The sequence below is a fragment of the Aptenodytes patagonicus genome, chromosome 4 (assembly GCF_965638725.1).
Source record: "Aptenodytes patagonicus chromosome 4, bAptPat1.pri.cur, whole genome shotgun sequence".
Taxonomy (NCBI): Eukaryota; Metazoa; Chordata; class Aves; order Sphenisciformes; family Spheniscidae; genus Aptenodytes; species Aptenodytes patagonicus.
Window position 1 is genome coordinate 19,973,086 of NC_134952.1, and position 21,867 is coordinate 19,994,952.

At 40.4% G+C, this 21,867-nt stretch overlaps 1 protein-coding gene across 3 annotated transcripts in view; it reads right to left on the reverse strand.

Annotated features, from left to right (window-relative positions):
- PPARGC1A (PPARG coactivator 1 alpha) overlaps positions 1–21,867 on the reverse strand; it is a 383,797-nt gene that overhangs the window by 6,125 nt on the left and 355,805 nt on the right. For all 3 annotated transcript variants that reach the window (XM_076336037.1, XM_076336038.1, XM_076336039.1), the window contains exons 6-12: positions 21,065–21,110; positions 20,883–20,956; positions 12,104–13,016; positions 11,433–11,537; positions 11,176–11,296; positions 1,087–1,208; positions 581–732 (exon numbers count right to left, since the gene is read on the reverse strand). In XM_076336037.1, the coding sequence (XP_076192152.1) occupies positions 581–732; positions 1,087–1,208; positions 11,176–11,296; positions 11,433–11,537; positions 12,104–13,016; positions 20,883–20,956; positions 21,065–21,110 (1,533 nt within the window). The remainder of the gene's footprint in view (positions 1–580; positions 733–1,086; positions 1,209–11,175; positions 11,297–11,432; positions 11,538–12,103; positions 13,017–20,882; positions 20,957–21,064; positions 21,111–21,867) is intronic.

The window sequence follows — 21,867 nt, forward strand, 5'->3', positions numbered from 1 at the left end:
CCAGTTGAGATCCGTGGCCTTTGCTATACTAAGGGTCAGATTTGGTCAGAAGCCCTTCTAGCTTTCAAACCTGAGAAACTATGAATTGTGTTTAAGGAGTGTCTCTGGCAAGTTCTACACATCTACAGCACAACTCATGGCAAAGTAAGAATCATAATGAATTTTTTGGGGTGAGGCATCTGCTTTGTTCTCTGTTTATTGCTCATATAAATAAATCAGGTATTAGAACCAAGCAGTCATAGCATAGCAATGAATAGTAAAGCGTGCAGGAGGTTTCTGTGGTGCTATCATTTCAATATGGAAATGTATTATTGAATATCGGGCACTTATTTTTGATAATGATGGAAATGGGCTTTAAAAGAATTTTCATAGTCTGAAATATCTGAAAGAAGCCAGCTCAGATTAGAGCTCAGATTAGCAGACTTTTAAACTTCTTTCAGCAAGTGAAAACCACTTCCTTTAACCTCCCCCAACCATTTAAATAATATAAGCAGCAAACAAAAAAGAAGCAAACCCTAAATTCTCCTGAGTTACAAGGTTCCAGTTATGTACTTTAATTCACATAGAGCAAAATGCCTACCTAGGTCTGCATAGTTAGACTTGCAAAATTGCTTGCATCCACAGAAGTACAGCTCAAAGTCAGGTTCATTTGACCTGCGTAAAGTACATCCATTTTCAAGAGCAGCAAAGGCGTCACAAGTATAGCGGTAGGTGATGAAACCATAGCTGTCTCTGCAATTGAAAAACACGGTTGTGAACAAAAGCTAAAAAGAGTTAACGCACATTAGTGTAACCCCTTCCTGAAAGCAAGAACTTGCAGGAGACCCAGCAGTGGAAATGCCAGAAGTACTGCATCCATTTATCAGCATGATTGTCCTGTCATGCAGCTAAATACTTATTTCTGGGACAGGAAATCTCAACTAGCAAGATTAATAAGTAAGGATGAAAGAAAATAAATAAGGTTTTGAACTCAGCATGTCATCTGTCACAGCACTTACATTGGTAACTCCCATACCAGTAATCTTACTGCCATAATTTTTTACATATGGCAGCTCCCCAACAAGAAGTAATCTCAAAAGTTCTTACCCATCATCCCGCAAATTTACTGTGCACTCCTCAATTTCACCAAAAACTTCAAACCGGTCCCTCAGTTCTGTTCGGGTTGTGTCAGGTCTGATTTTACCCAGATAAATCACACGACGTTCTTCCTGTTGAGAAACAGCAACAGGGAAGGCATAGTTTTAACAAATGTGTAATAGAGATGAACCTATACATATATGCATGCAAACACACACACACGGATGTGCAGAGGATGCATAATTATAGTAATAGTCTCTTGTGGAAGACCTACTGCATCTTGCTCGTAAGTGAAATAGTTCTCTCCTGGAAAGCATCTAAGGTATTTAAATGACACTACATTTGTCAGGTGGTGTGCTCCTGGAAGGTTTCACTGCTTGCTGTCACTGTTCTGCTATACACTGACAGACAGCTCCCTTTGTATCCTACTGCACCTTCTTCCCTTCCACCCGTTCTACCACTTCCCTTCCAAGACCGTAAACTCTTCCAAACCAGGAGCTCCCTTTCTCTTGCTATCTATACAATACTGGGCAAACCCCATCTTAGTTGTGGAGTAGTATAAAGTAACACAATAATTGCATAAATGTATGATAGACATAACAAAATGTATTACAAACATAACATTCTAAACTCAGATGACTCAATAGCTGATTCATCCTGCATTCAGCTGTTCCACCATAACCCATACCTTAAAACAGAGCGAAAACTGTTAGGGGTCCAGAAGATGACTTTTGTTAAAATAAATATTTCTGGAGGAAAGGCAGGACAATAAAATATATCCTGTGGTCACCATTACCTTTTGGTTTCTTTGGAAAAAAAACCTGACTGAAGTCCCTGGTTTTTACAGGCTAGGGTGTCATTTGCATGTTCCTTTGACACTTGGAGCAAAGCAACAAAGATAGGTTTAAAACAATCGAGTCATGGTCATATCCTTCCTTCCTGACTGGAAATGCTCAGCAGAATGACAGAAGGACTAGGAAACCCTGTGAGAGTCACTTTATGAATTTTTTGATGAACACTTTACTCAGGGTAGAGCCGTTTAGTGAGCTGCAAGCAAAGCAAAAGGCAAAAAGAGATCTTCAAAACACTGACCTTAAGGTAATCATGGCGAAGAAGCACCAGCTACACATGGCTTGGGTGCTCAGCCTTCCTCAGATTGCCTCTGGCCTGAAGAACCTTGGCACTACCGGCCCTACTGCTCATCCCTTACACACCCGCACCTTTGTCCCATAAATCGAACCACCACCACCACATTCTTAGCTGGTGTAAATCTGTCAGTCAGTGGAGCAATGTCAGTTTAAACCATCAGCTTTGGCACCTGAGACTTGCTCAGAATTTAGGTGCCAAATGCTGAAGGAACTATACTGACTGCTGAGAATTCATGACTACTGTAACCTGGAGGTGCCTAAAGGCTAATGGCACCTCAACTATGCAATGCAAAAGGCTCTAGGGACCTAAATATAGACTTGCATTCCTGCTCAGAAACATCCTAGCCTGAAGAGACAGGTAGCTTTTAGTGTTACAATTCAGATACAGCACAAAATGTATCTTTTCCATGAGTCCCCACAGAGGCATAAAGCACTAGTCATTCCTGGACCATGGACAGTAGCATTGAGATCAGACCAAAACACATGAAGAAACAGAAATGATCCTCATGCCTCTTCTTTACTTGTTTGAGCACTCATTTGATATAAAGGGAGCATCAGAACTCTTAGTTATGGGGGCCCAAAATACTGGCTCCCTGTTCCCAGGAGAGCACTCTGCTCCCAGGAACTGTTTAATGCAAAATAAATAAACAATTCCTGCAGCAGGAAGCTGAAACTAATATATCTGCCTCCCAACAGAAACTCCTTCTCACTAGCACACTCAGACAAGTATTTTTGCTGACTCTTTTCCTGGCCTCACAAATCTCAGGGGCTCAGATCCAGTTAATCTAAGCTCCTGAGAAATGAAAGTGAGTTTAAAGCTCCAGAAAACAGAGATCCAAGAACCAAATGCTACTACGCAAAAACCCTACCCACTAAAGTATGGCACAAAAAACAACCACTGGAACACCTGGGTCCTTTATAGCTCCCTGGTCAGCCCAGCAGAGTCCCTGGTTGCTCTACCAAAGTATGTATATGCTCTCCTTAATCAATGGGATCAGGTAAGTATCTCATTTAGATGCTTGAAACTACTGCCTCTTTTGACTATGTAAGGAACCAAGGTGACTGCCTTGGTAGTCCTCTATAACCCTGCTGGGACAGACACTTTCATTTTTAAATGTTACGCCTTCCAAAAGCTGCCCTTGTTCTCTGCCATAGCAGTGCAGTTTGGAGAAGCTAGCATGGCTAAAAGAAGGACAAGTGTTCTCATGGGCAGCCATAAATTTAGGGAAGAGGGGTACTTTACAGACAGCTGCTGCTTTTTATCTCTGCCTCTTACTGTGTCCCAGCCAAGAGCCCTGACCTTCCTGACAGAGGAGTTTGGGTAGGGCTTCTGTGAACTAGGGACTGTAGAGTGCAAGCAACAGAAATCTGCATTTCTTCCATTTTCCCCGTTCTAATTCTGCTTACTTTCAGTATGGTTGGGTGCCATAAACTCCAAAAACAGGAAAATCTGCATATGCACAGTAATTACTTTTTCAGACTGTTTTACCAAATCAAGGATTTAAGTGCACTGAGACACTTGATAAGAAACAATTCCATTGATACTTGCTATTGAACCTAAATGACTGACCAGATGGAGCAGAACATAACATAGCAGACTGTCTAATATACTTTAGCTGAGATAATACATCTCGACTGAAAAAACATAATGTTTTGCTCACTGACATGGAGATTGTTATTTTACAGTGTGATGGAAATAACTATTGCATGCTCTTCCATAAGTCTGTGTGCATGCCTGTGCAATTTTTCCTTCTTCTATCCCTCTAATAACCTCTAATATCCCTTTAAGACAACTGCAATAAAACAAAACTGAACAATTAAAAAAAAGCCTGTTAAACTATCATTAAGGGAATAAGTTAAACCTGCAAAATTAAGGAAATTCAAATTTAAAGCTGAAATGCACCATATGTCCTCCAGTGTGCACACATGAGGAGATGTGTTCAAGTATTTTTTTTAAGCAGAGTGCCATGATGGTATAAGATACTGGAGAACACAGGATTCATACAGCATTGTCTTTGTCTTGGTTAACTTTGGTTTATTTAAAGCAACTATGAAGAATGTATTTGTATTCACAGAGACATCTGCCTTTTATTCCCATTAATAATAAGAGCTATACAAACCCAACAAGATTACAACATACCTCTAAATGTTAAAGACCTTTATTTTACAATAAGTTACATGCATAAGTCCGTATGTGCATATTAAGTATGCTTTTTATTGCGCTTGTTAGAGGAGATAGATATATGACTTGGAAACCTAGAGAATGGCAGAGAAAAGCTTTTGCTTTCAATTTAATGTGGGCAGAGGGAACCTGCAGGAAACTCCAGAAGATACTGTTCATATTTCCCTCCCAAAAGTGCAGATGGTTTATTTAGCATCATAAGCTTTAAGTGCAGTTCATTGCTTTGCCAGGTAAAAAAAGGAAGAAAGAAGAGTCTGGCCAACTCCCTCAGGCCCAATATGTCTGTCTTCTTTTGGTTTATCTAAAGCTCCTTCTTCATAATCTTGCTCTTTCTTCCTTGCAGTAAAAACATTTGAATATGCAGATGTGGCAGAAAATCTCAGACTGAAAAGCAGTCAAGTCTCAAATGAAAATACTAAAGCGTTAGAATGCCAAAACTTGAGAAAACAGGACCAGAATATACCTTACACATCTAAGGGTCAATAAAGGGACCACTCATCCTGCAAAATGTTCACTGATGCTAAGGATCTTTTTGTCTTGCAAAGGCTTCCTCCAAAACTTTATTTTGTTTTCCCTTCCTCCTTCTTAATCCTTTATTTCACAAGGAACTAAAGCGCAGACCATTAGATGTATTAGTTTTCATATGTTTTTTGTACTAGGCTTCTTCACCCAACACTTGTTTGCTTTGGCTGCCCATGGTGCTGCTAAGCAGGGTCTGTGGGAACTGAAGGCAGCCACTCCAGAGGTAACACCGCATAGTGGTGCTGTCCCTGTTCTCCCTACCACTTTTTGTCTGCACATCTGTGGTGCATATCTAGTTCTCCAAGAGCCAGGTAATGCTTTATGTGAAGCTGAGAGAAGAAATCCAGGGGCATTTTAAAACTGGGGTCTGCCATGGGCTTGTTAAAGGCTCTGCTGCTTCCTCCAGCACAGGCGGCTGACTGGGTACAAGCCCTGTGCCCGTGTTGCCTTCCATGCCAAGTGACTTCTCTCCACTTCCAGTAGAAAGCCATGAAGACTTTTATCCTTAGAGCTGGAGGCCAAATACCATTTTGAAAGTGCAATGTTGGACAGAGTTTAAAAAATAGAAATGTTATGGATGGAAAAAGCCATTAAAGCTTAAGATTCTGACGTAATAATAATAAGAAAAATTTTCCTTAGATTCTGTATTAAAGAAGAATAAGTATGACCTGTGGGCAAGTATGAATGGCAAAAGGAAGAATCACAAAAACTGGAAAAAAAAGAAAGAACATTGCACAAAATTGTCAAGTGCTGCTGTGTGGCTAACTGAGGACTGAAACAATTCAGCCACACTCCATGAAAATAATGATGGACCAGTAAACCTCAAGGTTTAGGTAATCCGTTTGATACATTTTCAGCAACTTATACAGCAAAGTTAGAGTGCCTGGGATCAAGGCCATCAAGATGAGCAATGACAAAAAAAATCCAAACTAAATATACAACATACATTGGATCCTTCATTAGTGGAAATGCACTCCATTATAGGCTGACTGTGGTTTTAGACTTTAGAGAAGCCATGCACTCATTTATGAAACCACCCTTCTCCTGCCTTCCTGTTGTAGAGCAATTTATTTTCTTTGAAACCATGCGTTTCTTTCCGCTGCAGCGGCCTCACAGTGCGTTTATCTTCTTATGTCTGTAAGCTCTCTGGGACAGGGACTCTTGATACTTGTCTCATGGAGGCTGTCAGCACTTAGAAATGAAAAGTAGTAATGCTAGTAGTAATTTTCTACTCAGGTATAAAAGTTGATTTTGTTATACCTCCTGGCAGCAGCCACCGCACGCAGTAAATGAGCTGCAGGGAGGATGTGACCGTAAGTCTGTGTCGTGGCCAGAGCGGCAGAGTAGCAGAGATCCAGAACACCAGGCTGCTCATCAGACAGTTTAACCTCCCAGCCCTGGTGCACCATGTCAATGGGGAACCACAAGCTGGTGATTCCAGAATTGAAATGTGCTAACTGCATTTCTGATGCTATACCTTGGAAAGTATTTGCCGCACGGTCTAATGAGCTGCTGGAGTAAAAGCCCACATAACTCAGAAATTTCCTGGGGTGTATCAGAAAAAAAAAAGGGCTCCTCAGCCTTCTTGGCAAATCACTGTGATCTGCTTTGGTTGGGGTTGGATCCCAGTTTCTACAAAGCCCTAAGTAGACTGTCCTGTTCTGCAGTTGCTCCTCAAGTTTCATGATGAATGTGTGTCCACTATGATCTGGTTAGCATTATAAAGTTAAGTAAGTCTTGGTGGCAGACCATCCTTATGTTCAATGAGGACCACATTCTAAAACAAAATGGGGACCCAGTGAAAGAAATCAAGTCAAGATCAAACTAAACTATGCTAACATTTGCTCAGTTAGCAAAGGCATCACAATCAAAAGTATAAATAAATGAACGAATGAATGACAAAAATATTTTTCTTACTCTCTAACTGGAAAACATCTTGTGGGCTCAGCCCATATTTTTCAAGTGTGACTGCTCAAAATTAAGACCCCAATCCACAGAAAAGGCACTGAATCTCCAGTAACTGGAGAGGGGAAAAGAAGAAAAGGGAGAGGAGAAGAATATCACAGCACCTTTTGAAGTCAAGCCACCTATATATAGCTGTAAGCCTAGAGAGGAATTCAGGAATCCATACAGGGCAATGCTAGCCCAGGCTTCTAGCTGATCTGAAGCTAGTGTAGCGAAGGTGGTGCGTGCAAGACTGAAGGGGCAGCCATTTAAACATGCCTCCACCACACAGCATGAGCACAGGCTTCTAAAACAAGCCTCCTCAGCATTCTGCCAGTATGTCTTCACGTCTGCCAAAATACAAGCTGCCTGCACAATCCGAGGGCATTGCTGCACATATGGTTTTGACAGATTAAAATATGTGAAATTTTTTCTCATTTCTTTTTCCTAGGTTTCTCACTCTTGTCACATGGAGACTAATTCTAGATATTGAACCAATAATACCTGATGGCTTTTAGCTCAGTCATAACTTCTGTTCCTTTTCCACTGTGCATCCTTTCTACAGCTAACTCCCGAGATCATAGCACGGTGCTTCTCATGAAGAAAAGCCACCTGTCCTGTGTAACACCTGAGGCATTAGTACTGCCCAATCTTTGGGCCACTCTTTCAACAGCATCTGGAGGTATGTGGCCATGAATCAGTTCTGGCAGCATGAGAATGGGCTGAAAGAAAATAAAAAAATCCCCAATGCAGAGAGCAAAGAAATCTAAATTTATGGGACTGTAGAAAGAGTTCAAGGAAAGAGAGAGAAGATTCTTGTGGCTGAACAATAAATGAGTTGAGTCCCTCAAGAAAGAAAGAAAAGAGTAATACAGAAGAGACCCATAAGCCAAAAGGAGTAAGAAAAGGAGCAGAGAATGCTAGAAATAATACAAATTTTATTACTGACTTCATGGGATCAGGGCTTCCCTTTCTCTGCTGTCCCCTGACCCCTACTTATTTGCACAGGGAATAAACTGGTATGATTCAATACAGAATTTTAAAGTAAAAGTGCTGATAGACTTTGGATAAAGAAGTTAATAGAATTTCATCTACATCTCCTGCAGCTCTTACACAGGTGATTGGATTTTAAGATTTTGCCATGTTCTGTTTATTGATATTTATTTTTTAGTTCTGATTTATTTATGTTTATTAATAAATGATTTCATTAATTAAGTTAGTTATCATGACAATGCTCACTTTAGAAAGAAAATAAATTCAACGTTGGTTTTGAAACGTCTAAAATTTTTAACATAGGAAGTTACGATGCAGCATATCTGGAGCTTTTTAAGTTTCTTTTCTTTCCTTTTTCCTTTTCTTTTGATTAGCTACTTGCCAAATATTTGCTTGTTTTAAACTAAATCAAATTTTCTACCTCCTCAGCAGGATTCATGTTTATTTATACTGGTAAGGTACAGTAATTGAGAAGTAGCAAGATACACCCATGACAGAGGTCTACTTGAATCTCTAATTTGTGTTAGATCTAAGAGAGAACAGCCAGTGTAAGTTATGATTGCTGGAAAGTAGTGTTCATCTCTAAGCAGATGGAAGCCAGATATTTTAAAACTAACTGCAACAACTGACTTAAATATAGCCTTGTCTGAAGCCAAGCAAAATCATTCCATTGCCTTCACTGAGTTTCAGATCAGCACAGCAGAGCATGTTACAGCTCTAAATCTCATGCTCTACAAAATCATAGAATCAAAGAATCATTAAGGTTGGAAGAGACCTCTAAGATCATCGAGTCCAACCGTCAACCCAACACCACCATGCCCACTTAACCATGTCCCTAAGTGCCACATCTACACGTCTTTTAAATACTTCCAGGGATGGGGACTCAACCACTTCCCTGGGCAGCCTGTTCCAATGTTTAACCACTCTTTCAGTAAAGACATTTTTCCTCATGTCCAATCTAAACCTCCCCTGGTGCAATTTGAGGCTATTTCCTCTCATCCTATAGCTTGTTACTTGGTAGAAGAGACCAACACCCACATCGCTACAACCTCCTTTCAGGTAGTTGTAGAGAGCAATGAGGTCTCCCCTCAGCCTCCTTTTCTGCAGGCTAAACAACCCCAGTTCTCTCAGCCACTCCTCATAAGACTTGTTCTCCAGACCCTTCACCAGCTTTGTTGCCCTTCTCTGGACACGCTCCAGCACCTCGACGTCCTTCTTGTAGTGAGGGGCCCAAAACTGAACACAGTATTCGAGGTGCGGCCTCACCAGGGCCGAGTACAGGGGCACGATCACTTCCCTACTCCTGCTGGCCACGCTATTTCTGATACAGGCCAGGATGCCATTGGCCTTCTTGGCCGCCTGGACACACTGCCGGCTCATGTTCAGCCGGCTGTCGACCAGCACCCCCAGGCCCTTTTCTGCCAGGCAGCTTTCCAGCCACTCTTCCCCAAGCCTGTAGCGCTGCATGGGGTTGTTGTGGCCGAAGTGCAGGACCCTGCACAATCCAGCCTGTCCAGGTCCCTCTGCAGAGCCTTCCTACCCTCGAGCAGATCAACACGCCTGCCCAACTTGGTGTCATCTGCAAACTTACTGAGGGTGCACTCGATCCCCTCACCCAGATCATTGATAAAGATATTGAACAAGACCAGCCCCAAAACTGAGCCCTGGGGAACACCGCTCGTGACAGGCCGCCAACTGGATTGAACTCCATTCACCACAACTCTCTGGGCCCGGCCGTCCAGCCAGTTTTTTACCCAGCGCAGAGTACACCTGTCTAAGCCGTGAGCCGCCAGCTTCTCTAGGAGAATGCTGTGGGAGACAGTGTCAAAGGCTTTACTGAAGTCCAGGTAGACCACATCCACAGCCTTTCCCTCATCCACTAGGCGGGTCACCTGGTCATAGAAGGAGATCAGGTTGGTCAAGCAGGACCTGCCTTTCAATACACCTATCACCCACACTTAGGGCACCTGAAGCAGAGGAAAGTGAAATGATTTGATGAAGCTCACTAAGAACAACAGTAACAGAGACAAAAATCAGAAAATAAAGGTGTCTATTCCCTCCCAGAATTTCTCGTTGCTGCAGACTACACCAGTCTCCGTCAATCTCTACACACTCCCAGTTTGGTAGGTGTAAGTATTAGGAGAAATGCTGCCAAGCGTGTGACAAATCACCTTTTACTACAAAGTCCACTAAAGGCACTGGAAAAAAGACCTATTCATTTTGGTGAGCCCTGGACAGAGCGCTAAGGGAAAACGTGGAAATGAAGATGAAGTGTCCCAGCCTGCACCAGTTCATGCAAGAGCCAGAGCACAGCCAGAACAGCAGTGAAGGTATAACTGAATGGAAAGAGCACAGAAAACCAAATGGAAAATGTTAAGGTGAGCCACCAAATGGGCTTAGCAACTACAAGAGGAGTCCAGATATACAGCAGCTCCCAATTTAATTTATCAAAACCATCACACAGTTGCCAATGGGGAACTAAAAAGGGGCAAAAGCCACCTGTCCGTTTAATAGCCATTCTCCTGTCTTACTGCTACAACAGCCAAGAGAGTTGCTCATCCCCACATGGGTATTTCCTTTGCCTCAGGTATTTCAGTTGTTTCACACAGAACATTGATGAACAAAATAATTAAATAATGCATATTCATTATGAAAGGGCCAGTGTTAAGTGACATTTTTAAATTGCATCGTGTCTTCAGACTATTTATTTTGCTAAAAATAACTTAAAAATTAACTGAGTCATAGACAGGAAAAAAAAAATTGAACTCATGCCTTTGGATCCCGGTTTTGAATTCTGTTATCTGCACCCTCTATATAGACAGTTACAGCTACTATGAAAGTCCAGCGATCGGTATGTAAGCTGACTCCTTATATTGCTTATGTAAAAAACCAGAAATATAGAAAATAGACATTGATTACTGGCACTCTGGTAGGTGATATATAGTATAAAATGCAGGTTCACTGATAGATCTATATGAGAAATAGACTGGTTCACTTTTAATTGTCTGTTGTCTGGGATGAAACCTTTTTCTAGTAAGCTGTTTGTATCTGTTGGCTGTGAAAAACTTGGAGAGTTGCAATTTATAGAACCTGAAAAAATCAGTATTGTAACATCAAAACACAAATTGTTATGAAAAAACATATTTGCCTAAAATTCAAAATACTAAGCAATACATGTAAGCAGATTTTTGTATTTTGTTTTTTCTTTTATAAAAAACAAAGAAAAGAAAGTTTGAGTTCTAGCTTTAGAAATCTATGAAAAGAAACAGAAATCTATTTCAAAATGAAAGTTATCTTCACAGTGCTTACAATTGCTTTCTGCCTCTGTCTCTCCCTTTGTTTGGCCCTTTCAGATTCCCGTTTTTCATACTCTTTGCGGTATTCTTCCCTCTTCAGCCTTTCATGCTGATATTCTTCATAGCTGTCATATCTAGGAAACATAACTTAGTCATTAAATCAAGCACCTGCATTTGTGAATGTAAAATTAGTAATACGATTTCTGGAATGCTTCATTATCTCTTGAGAACCAGCTGCAAAGCAAACCAAATGCAGGCAAAATGCACTACCTGGGTCTGCGACTGTACGGTGATCTGGATCGCGATCTTGCACCTAAGGGAGAACTTCTGTATGCTCGGTGTCTACAGTGGCTGGACTCGTAATAGCAACAAGATCTGCAGGAAGAAACAAACACATTCACCTCTGTCATTCAGTTTGAATCTATTGACACCATTTTCTACTTCTTCCCCTAACTTACAATTTCTTCCAAGCTACCAGTGAGATTTTGCAGTGACAGTTTGCGATCTCCTAGTCAACTAAGAGGCCTCAAGTGATTTCCCCCCCCGCCCTTCTGTAATGTTCCTTATTGAGGCTAACACAGAGCAGAGAGTCAGCTGCTGTCAACTTCATCTGATAGGGACTGCAGCTAGATTGGCACCGGGCAGCTCGCAGATAATGGGAAAGGTTAGTTGTGTACATCTCTCACCAATTGCTCTGCCGCTGACCTGACTGGCTCCACTCAGAAAGTGTAAACTTGGCAAATTTAAAGTATAATGGCAACAAGTGTTTCTGTAGCAACCCCGTAACCTTCAGAGTTAATCAGCTCAGGAGCAATAGATTGAGTTGCACTGGATTAAGTTATTTCTTGCTTTTTTCTTTCTTTCCTTTAAGTTGCTTTACATTTTTGCTGTTTTCCTTCTTATTAACTACGATGATGATACATGAATTTGCTGTACTGTACCTTGAAGAGGATCTACTACAGGGCGACCTTGATCTCGATCGGGAATATGGAGAACGGGAACAAGACCTGCGTTGAGGAAAGGACCTTGATCTAGAGCGTGTCCTTTGGGATCTTTGTGAAGATAAGGATTTGGGTGGAGACACTGAATCTCTGCATGGAGAGTTAAAAGAAGAGCAAGAAGGCGATACATCAAATAATGAATAGGCTTGTGTCCCATCCCAAGGGTAGCATAGTTTATCACTTTCATCTTCACTGTCATCAAAGAGACCATCCATTGCTAGTCCTGAATTTATAAACATAGGTAGTTTGGAGAATTGTTCATTACTGTAATCACTGTCCCTTAGTTCTCTGGTCTTATCTGCTTCTTCATCAAAAACAGCTTGGCTGGGGTGACCAAAATGCTTATTCAGTTCAGCCCGAATTTCCTGGTCTTGGAGCTGTTTTCTGTTATTACCGTGGGATCCCTGCTTACTTGTCTGTAAAGTGTCTTTCTTGAAATACTGGTCTTGTTCTAAAGAAGAACAAATCTGACACTGCCACCCAGGTGAAGAATCCTTAAATTCTAGTTGTCTGGAGTCCTGAAGTTCCTGGGATATTTTAATGCGTATTTCCGATTTTGAATTCACAGATTGACAGTAGTCATGATCACCAAACAGCCGCAAACTGGGCCGTTTTGTCTTTCTCTCCTCATGTCCACTGGACAGTATTGTAGTCTTGCTAAGCTGTGCATACAGCTCAGACTGTTCTGGACCCTTCTTGATTGGGTTACTTCCTTGAGAACCAGAAGACTCACTATAGCGGGGCTTTTTTGAAGGTGGTACAACAGTCTTGCATGATGACTTCGGCTTAGGTGAAGTCCTAAAAGGATTATCCTGGTTGGCTTTATGAGGAGGGGTCGTAGGTGGAGTTAGGCCTAAGGGGAAAAAAGGGAGGAATGGAATATTTTTAAGCATACATACAACGTTTATAAAGGTGGTTCATGTGCTTCTTTAAAACAGATACAAAGCAAGACCCATTCTATGTCACTTTAATTTAACACTACTAATACTAGGAAAAAGAGTATTTAGGGTGTGAGACACCAAAGGTCTGGTAACAACAATAGCAACAGTATTAATACATTGCCATTAATTTTCAGCATCATTTCTGCCCCCCCCCTCCATGACATCCACCTCTCTCTCTGTAGATTTTGATAGAAAAGATCAAGAGATAAAAAACAAAAGACTTTCTTGTTAAAAATCAAAAAGATTTTGACGTGAAAATCAAAAGTCAAAAGACTGGCACTGTAAAAAACCTAAAGAAATTAGCAGACAAAAACCTGAATAAAAGCAAGCCCGAGAAAAATAAATGAGTGCTACCAAAGGAACCTCGGTAGCACGCAGAACTTGAATGGAAGGAAGTACAGCAACTCTACAACTCGACTGCAAAGACTCTTTGTTTCCACAGTTCATTAACTTAGTAAACCATTGCTAATGTATGTATAATACATTCTTGTAAGCATAACTAATACATTTTGCCTGAAATGTGGTTCTACAACTAAAACCCAAGCGAACAATAGGACAACTGCAACTGTAATAAACCATTGCATTTAGAACTAAATATTAGTGAGAGTCATGAAGTAGGGAGTCAAAATGAAACAGATAAGTATTCAAAGACTAAAGATACCAGTAACTACCAGGATTGTTCACGTAACTGTAATAGATTATCACTATGGTGAGACAAAATTGCAGGAAGGACTACAGCCCATTCCAATAAAACCAGTAGCATCTCCCAATTATTTTTATAAGGGTAGAATATAACTCTCAACATTTTCTGTAGAAATCAGAATTTCTTCAGACTTTACAAAAGGATAACCCAGGACACCAGGGCAGAGTAACAGCAAACTGCAGTCACTGCTCAGGAAATAATTACTCTTCAGGAAGGTACTCAATATGTTATGTTTGAAAAATTTGCTTCCGTCCAGTTGACCCTAATGTAATTTAGAAGTATATATGCTTAAAATTAAACAAATTAGACCGAGATTAGGGAGTTCTCCTAGATAATCCAGACCATCCTTAAGCGCTCCAGAGGCCGATGCTGCCCAAGATTTCTTCTTCTAGCCCAAGCAATGAGCTTTCCATTACTTCCTTCACAAGAATGAAAAGAGAGGGCAGACACACTTACAGGAAATGTGTATTTCAAACATGGCTATAGAGTTTTGGTTTGTATTTTTAACCATGCAACAGAACTCAGCAGATCAATGCAAATAGAACACGTTTTATAGTGTTTTGCTGTAAAGAAGGAAAAGCGTCCATCGATGCATAGTGTTCCCTAAGGAGCATAAATGGAGACTGGGAGTCCCATTGCATTAGCTGCAATGAATTTGTTCCAGAAAAAAAGAAGATAGGAGTACCAAGGCATGAATACTTGATGTGAGAAAGAAGCTTGATTTTGTCTGAATGTTTGGAAAAAATAGTTATGAGCTACCTGTCGCTATGTGAAGACTTTGCCTAATGCCACAAAAGTCAGGGAAACTGAGGCAAAGATAATGACACCTAAAACTCTAGTCACATCAAATTTGAATTTAATAGTGAAAAAGTTTTGTGCAAATTCATCACTGTTAAACTTTTTCCTTTAATTTGAGTCCTCAATTTTTTCTTCCTCCCCAAAAATTCACTTCAGTCAGCAGTATGTATTTCACACCTTATCCACCTCCTCACTAACAAATATTTTTGACTATCAAATGAATTTTTGGTAAAATGAACAGAATAGTCCTTTTCAAAATTCTGCAGTAATAAATTCCGGGTTAAAACTTCAGGCTCAGATTCAACAAAGATTTAACTAAGCAAAGACTGTTTTCTAGATAAAAAATTTAGAACTGTCACTTTTACTTATGAAATTATACAGCCCATGAGAAGCTCTGGGGTTAGTTACCAATTTTTTGGATGTGGTTTTAAAGAAAGAATGAAGCAGAAATACAACCACTCCTCAATGAACATGCATATTTAAGAATTTCAGGCAAAGAAACTCCAGAGATAATCCAATATTCAAAATAAAATATTGTTTCCATTTCTACTTCTTTAAAGCTAGCCCTGGCAGGAAGCAAGCTAAACACAGAGCACAATGATTTCCAGAAGCCCGACAAGGAGTCCAACAATCTTCAGAGGAGGGGAAAAAAAAACCCTACCAAAAAAACCTTTGCAAAAGTACAGACTGAGCTAAATTTACTGGCGCTTCTCTTGCTGGCAGAACTGTGCTGGGGACAGCCTAAGAAAGGGCTTCCTCGTGGCATTTTGGCTTTTTTCCTCGTTTTCAGCAGAAGCAGGAAGTGCACAGGCAAGTAGAAACAGACAGAAGTTGTAAAATGTTCATTTAACTTTTGAACAAACCTCCATCGAGGGATGGAGGAGGGAGTGAAGTTTTGAATTCATGTCATCACTACGGAGTCCACCTTCAGCGTGTCCCATGACCAATCTCCAAACCGTGAACTTTGAGAAAACCAGTTGGCCACACACTTGCTCATCTTCACACTAATCCCTGTTAATCTTCACCGAGGGCCATGATCCCACCTCAATAGCGTTACAATATTCTATAACCGTTGGATTATTTCATACGCGCCGGTTCCTCCGCCAATGTGTACATTTTAGTATTGACAGTACAAGGTATATTCTGTGCTCTCTCTTGAACTTAGCAGGTTTTGACAGATTTATAGAAGGACAGATGGCCATTACAGGCTGACAAGAGGCAGTTCAGAGCATTGTTAACACACTTGCACAAACTCTCAGCAGTGCAGCGCTGTGCAGAATGTAATTCAGACTATAGCTTTTTTATTGCTGCCTATTTTCTTTTGTCAAAAGAGCCTGCTGTGCACAGCAACAAATGGCTGCCATTACCCGGAATGTAATGGGTGTCAGACAAATCACGTAACACAAACAATCAAGAGTATGTAGGTCATATTTCAACAGAGCACAACCTTAGCAATATTTATGATTACTGCATTGAAATGTGCTCTATAATAAACAAGTACCTCTACATCACTCACACTTATGTACTTCTGCACAGCAAGTCTGTTAGAAGTGGTACATACTCTACAATCATCCCCCTTAAACAGTCTTTTTTCTTTTTAAAGTAAAAGGCAAGTATTTTTTCATGACATGCTATAAAACCATTTTCTTTGTAGGGACTTTTCTTTAATTGAATGGCTTCGGTAACTGGTACGTTTGCACTTTGCCTTGCTCTGCTCAGCTATATACTACGAACTCACTCGGTGATCTCGTGCTTGAAAATAGCATACATCAATTTGCCAGCACTGCTGCCGAAGCAGCACCATCCTCCCCGTGCCTGTGCAACAAAAGGTGTTTGCATGTGTGCCGACTCCGCCACCTTGGCCGAGCGACTTCTTTCAAGAAAGTCTCTGGGAGAGTGAAACTGCTTTTGATACATTCCAAAACTCCACTAAAAAAACCCTTTAGCAACTCATTTAGCTCAGCTAGGTTGATAAGCAGAAATTAGGAGAGTGCCTTTGCATAAAATGTGACATCTTGACTTTTTAGGACTGATTTGCAATGCTGTTTTACATAGACACGGATCTTTCTAAAATTCTACTGTAACTGTTAGCATTTAAATGTTTGATGACGTTTCTTGTGCTTTGAGGGGGCTGAGAATTAGTGTCTTTTGGGGAACGCAGCCCTGGAACCTTTCTACATGTGCACTGGGCTTTTGAGAGGCATTGAAAATGAATTCTTTTATACCTTTTAAGTTTGAAAATGGATTGTCAAGGGAAACATTATTTAAGGCCACTTAAAACACTGAACACAAGATAACAGCTCAATTCAGTAAAAGAATCAGAATAGCTTTTGTGTGGCAGAAGATTGCAGAAGCCAGGAAAATATAATAAAATTAAATAGCCATCGTATAATAAAAAACTACATGCTTGTTGAGTATTCAGTTTAATCCTGTTGTCAGTGCTACAGAGAATAAACACAGACGCCTGAAAATATCAAATAATTTACTAGATTTTATTCCCTCTGGACAACTCTGCACCTCACATTTCATTTTATCAGAAATCATTCTGAGGTCAAACAAGTTCTTATACAATAGATTTTAAGTATTTGTTCTGACAACTAAGAGGTAACAGAGATCTAGAGGTGGGCAAATAGCAGAGTCTAAGTGTCCTCAAGGATGCTCATGAATTCCAAATCACTATTCAAGCTGATTGTATTCATACAGACTTTTCTGTCACCTTTTTGGAGAAATCAAATTTTGCACCCAAGAAAGACTGGTGAGGAGTTTTATGCTCAGGTAAATTACAGGGATCTGTGTGCAAATGAGAGACTTTTCACCAAGTCACCTGTTGTAGATAAGAGGGTGGAAATAGCCTTTCAGTTACTGACTGAGCCTTAGGTGTGTAAACTCACTTCATGCACTTACATCATGGCTTTGAGTATTTAGGAATGAAGGTTTAAAAAGACACAGAACAGAGAGAGATGAATTTCAAACATTTAGGAGTCGCACCATCTAACTTCTGGAATTTAGAAGTTCAGCAGAAAGTCTAAGACAATCACTGAGGAGCCATTGATCACCTAAAGAAACATAGCCACCTCCAGAGGGTGTCATCCTCCTAGTCCCTGTGCCTGCAGGTGCCCCTCAACCTGACTGGTTAACAAAGGGGAAAGAGGTCTTGCAGTGACACAGAAACGTCCCATGTTCCTGGAAGACATTAGAGAGGTTCAAGCCCACGGCCTCTTAGCAAGGCGTTGGCAATGCAGCTAGCGGTGGAAACAAAGGGAGAAGGACCTCTTGTGAGCCTCTTACTCAGAATGATATTCGCCTTACACAGAAATTTCATCCACTACATTATCATCACCTAGAACTCCTTCCACATCGTGATGTTCTGGTCCATTTTCCTTAGAATAGCACTAGAAATCAGCTGCAGTAGTTGGGATTTTAGATATCAATGGACTTATTCTTCTATCATAGGCCACTTATTTAAAGTGCATTCAAAGAATTCTTACGTGTGGCTTGAAAACACTTTAAAAAAATATTTTTTCCTTGTAATTTGACAAATCAATGTTTTGACAGTTTTAGGGAGGACAAAGTTACATTCACGACTACTAACAAATCTGTTGTAAAGCAAGATATAGCATCTGCAAGAGAACGGTTTCAGTTTGACTTTAGATACATGAATCCAAAATGTGCGTGTGACGAAGATTGATGGCTCATGTGGGAAATGTTTTTATTTATTTATTTTTCTACTCTATAGTTAATTCATCAGTGAGGGAACCAATGTTGTTTTCAGCAGAGAGATCAAGAGAGCTGCTATTTATATTAAAATACTTTGTGCTTCAATAGTGCGAGCAGCACTGCTAATGGTCTTTTCAATTCGGCAGTGAGATCAAGGCAACTCCTATTTAAATTATAATAAATAGTGCTTGTACAGTGCAAGCTGCCCTATATAAGGACAATGAGCAATGCGGTTATCTGGATATAATTTGGAGTTGCCAGGGTCTCACTAAAGAACTCCAAGGTATTATTAATCACTACTGCCACTATTTTTTTCCTTATTTTTTTTTGGTTGTTTTTTTTTTACTGAAGTGAGTCCCAGTTCTGCCATGATTTACTCACATACGCTCTAAGTTCTTCAGTACTCGAGGTTGTTTCTGTTACATACTTGTCTGTTTCCAGCACAAGCAGACTCATGACACAAGACACTACTGCAATACAAATGAGTTAAAAAGTAAGACATGCACAACCACTCATCTTTTTATAGATTTATATACATATATGAATATAAAAATAAAATCTACGTGTATGTGAAGGCAGAGATTAATACAGCTACCAAGTGATGAAATACAATCTCCTGAAATCTCCTCACCAGGTATTGTGAAGACCAGAGCAAGTGCAACATGAAGTCCAAGAGCCACCATCATGTACGCTGCTTGGTAACACTGCCCGAACTCCCTGGCCACACACATTCCACCAACTCTTACTCTTCCTGATTATCATCAGTTTATTTTCTAGCTAGACTCTATTTACTTCCAGAGGGAAAAAAAATCATGTTTTCATAGTACCAACGTTCCTGTTCACATATTCGTCCAGTTGTGCTGTTTCACAGCTTCTGATGCATTTTTTAATGCACTAGTTCTCCTGGCTATATTGTCTAAGACAACTACAGAGCTGTTTTGTTTCCTCCTCTGTGCACAGCTGATGGAGCGGAATGAATTTGGTAATACCAACACCATTCCCGTTGCCATTATGGGGGCAATACTAGAGGACTATCCAGGGGTCAGACCGACTCCCAATATCTGTCTAGTCAGCTGATGGGAAGAGCAGGCTGCTGACTTTCTGGCTAGGAGAAAACAGTGCTCCCTTCAGTGATTTCAACGGCTGCTTGTACCACTCTGCCGTAGTCACCTCATCTGCCCCTTTCAGTTGGCAGCACTAAGCACTGACTTACCAGTGCGCTTACAAATGGGCACCCTCATGCAGATTTGCTCTCCAGTAATGATAAAAGAGACTTCTCCATGCTTCAGGCCTACTGGCACTGAACGGGATTATCCTGCTGCATACAGTGAATTTTGCCGTGTTTGTCTTGGTTTTGCAAAAAGAAGGTGCGTTGGAAGGATGCTTCCTTTTGTCACGAGAGGAACGATTAAGACTGCAGGTTTTCAGGAGATGGCAGAGGAAAGTGTGCATGTTTTAATGCTGAACTAATGAAGAAGTTTCTGAAAAAGTGAAATGATGGTTGTAGGGAGGTGAAAGCCCAAAGTACATACACAAATCTAGTGCTTGTGCCTGCTCTTGCGTAAAGCTGCCACTGACTTTAGGGGCACCAAACTGATTTATGGTACCTGAAGACTTATTTTGCAGTGCCCCCCAAAACGCTAGAGATCACATAATTTACAATCCACTGTTATCCTGCGAGAAACGCATGCCAAGTACATCTCTTATTTTTCAATATTACACAACTGAGAAAGCAAACAGTCTTGGCAATAGCTCAGGTGGAGCTCAACGTGTGCTCTTGTGCTCAGTTCTGGACACTTCAGGAAAACAGAGGAAAAACAGAGTTCAGAGGAAAGCAATAAAACAGATCTGAGTCTGAAGGAATTGACTTTAGAGGAAAGAAGAGCAGATGAATTAAATGAGTGCAGTGGGTGATGCATGAACTAAACCAGCACATGATAAAAAATCTACAAATCTTCAAAAGGTACAAACACCAGGGATCTGAAAGGAGGAGGAGGGTAAAGGGAGGTTGTGTGAAATGTGCTAACGGAACAAATAAAAGAGAAAGCAAGAATATAAAATGAACACCAATTTAAAAAATTACCTCTAAGCGATGGAATAGTTTTTCAGTGGTAGAGGAGAAAGCTGTTATTTGTGACATATTAATCTAGAATTGACAAAGCACTGAAACATGCAGTCACGTACAGCCCTAGACCAGCCTGGAGACAGACTGGATGACATAACTTTTCCATCTGTAACATCGATTACACTGTGCTGTGGGGTTTGTCTTTGAAAGATGGTGCTCAGCAGTACACAAATCTATGGGGAAATGGGGAAGTATAACAGATAAATGGTTTCATTCATATTTCCCCAGAAATTATGCTCTCTTGTGTAGGTTTGGAGCCATATTTTCAAACACATTCCTTCTCAGGTAACTGGATAAAAAGCCAATGCTAAACTGCACTGAAGTTAATCTACTGGAGACCTCTGTGAGATCTCAGTGTACATGTGGTATATTAAAATGTACAAACACACACACGAGCCATGCTTAAAGGAAGAGCCAGCACTCCCCATTTCTCACCTGCAGTTCCAGAGAGTTCCACACTTAAGGTTTGTTCAATATTCTTGTTCTCAAATGGGGAACCCTTGGGATCACTGGAAGACAGGGCACATTTATAAAAACAAGCTGAAATGGAGTTGCTGTAGCCAAAATCTATTGAACCCCCCTCCCTTTTATAAATGTTTGCACTTTTTAGTACTTACTTTGGTGACTCGGGCGTCAATGGAAGTGATAAACTTGTTGGTTTGGCTGAAGGGAAAAAGAAAACGATTACGGAATATTTAAACACTCCATAATGTATACTAAAAAGACTTATTTTTATTTTCGTGCTGGAATCCCATGTTAGTCAGGTAGGGCTGAGCTCTGATAGTTCAATAGCCATTTCAGTGTATCTTAGACAGATAAATAGATAGATAGACTCATCATGATTCCTTATTACTGGTACCAAAAGGGCACCTAAATTTCAAGAATGATTTACATCAATTACTCTATCTCTGAAATACAGTACACAACCCAAATGCCAAGAACCTTTCAGAAGAAGAGTGGTACATGTTAAAAATCAATGAAGAACTCTACAGGATACACTGTGAAAATGTTATTTCTCTTAGAGTTAATTTAGACTACAGTTCACGTTTTATTTGGAAACAGGAGCAGCAGAATAACTACGAAGTAACAGAACGTTATGAATATTCAGTTAATTTTACTTCTACAATATACGACTTTATATATAGCACTGAGAATAGGTTGTTTCTATAAGGCCAGAGTCCAACCAGTTATAGTCCAAATTTCTGCAAATTATCCTGCAAACTATGACAAACCACGGACACAGTCACAGATGGTTAAAAATGGGGTTGAAGCTCTCAGCGCTACAATCCCAACATATGCAAAAAACAAAGCTCTAGCTATAAAAATACAAGTCTTTGTAGCTTTTATTCATGCAAACTTGTATTTTCCCAACGCAAGCCAAGAACTAGGATATTGTAATAAAACTAAGATTCCTTTAATT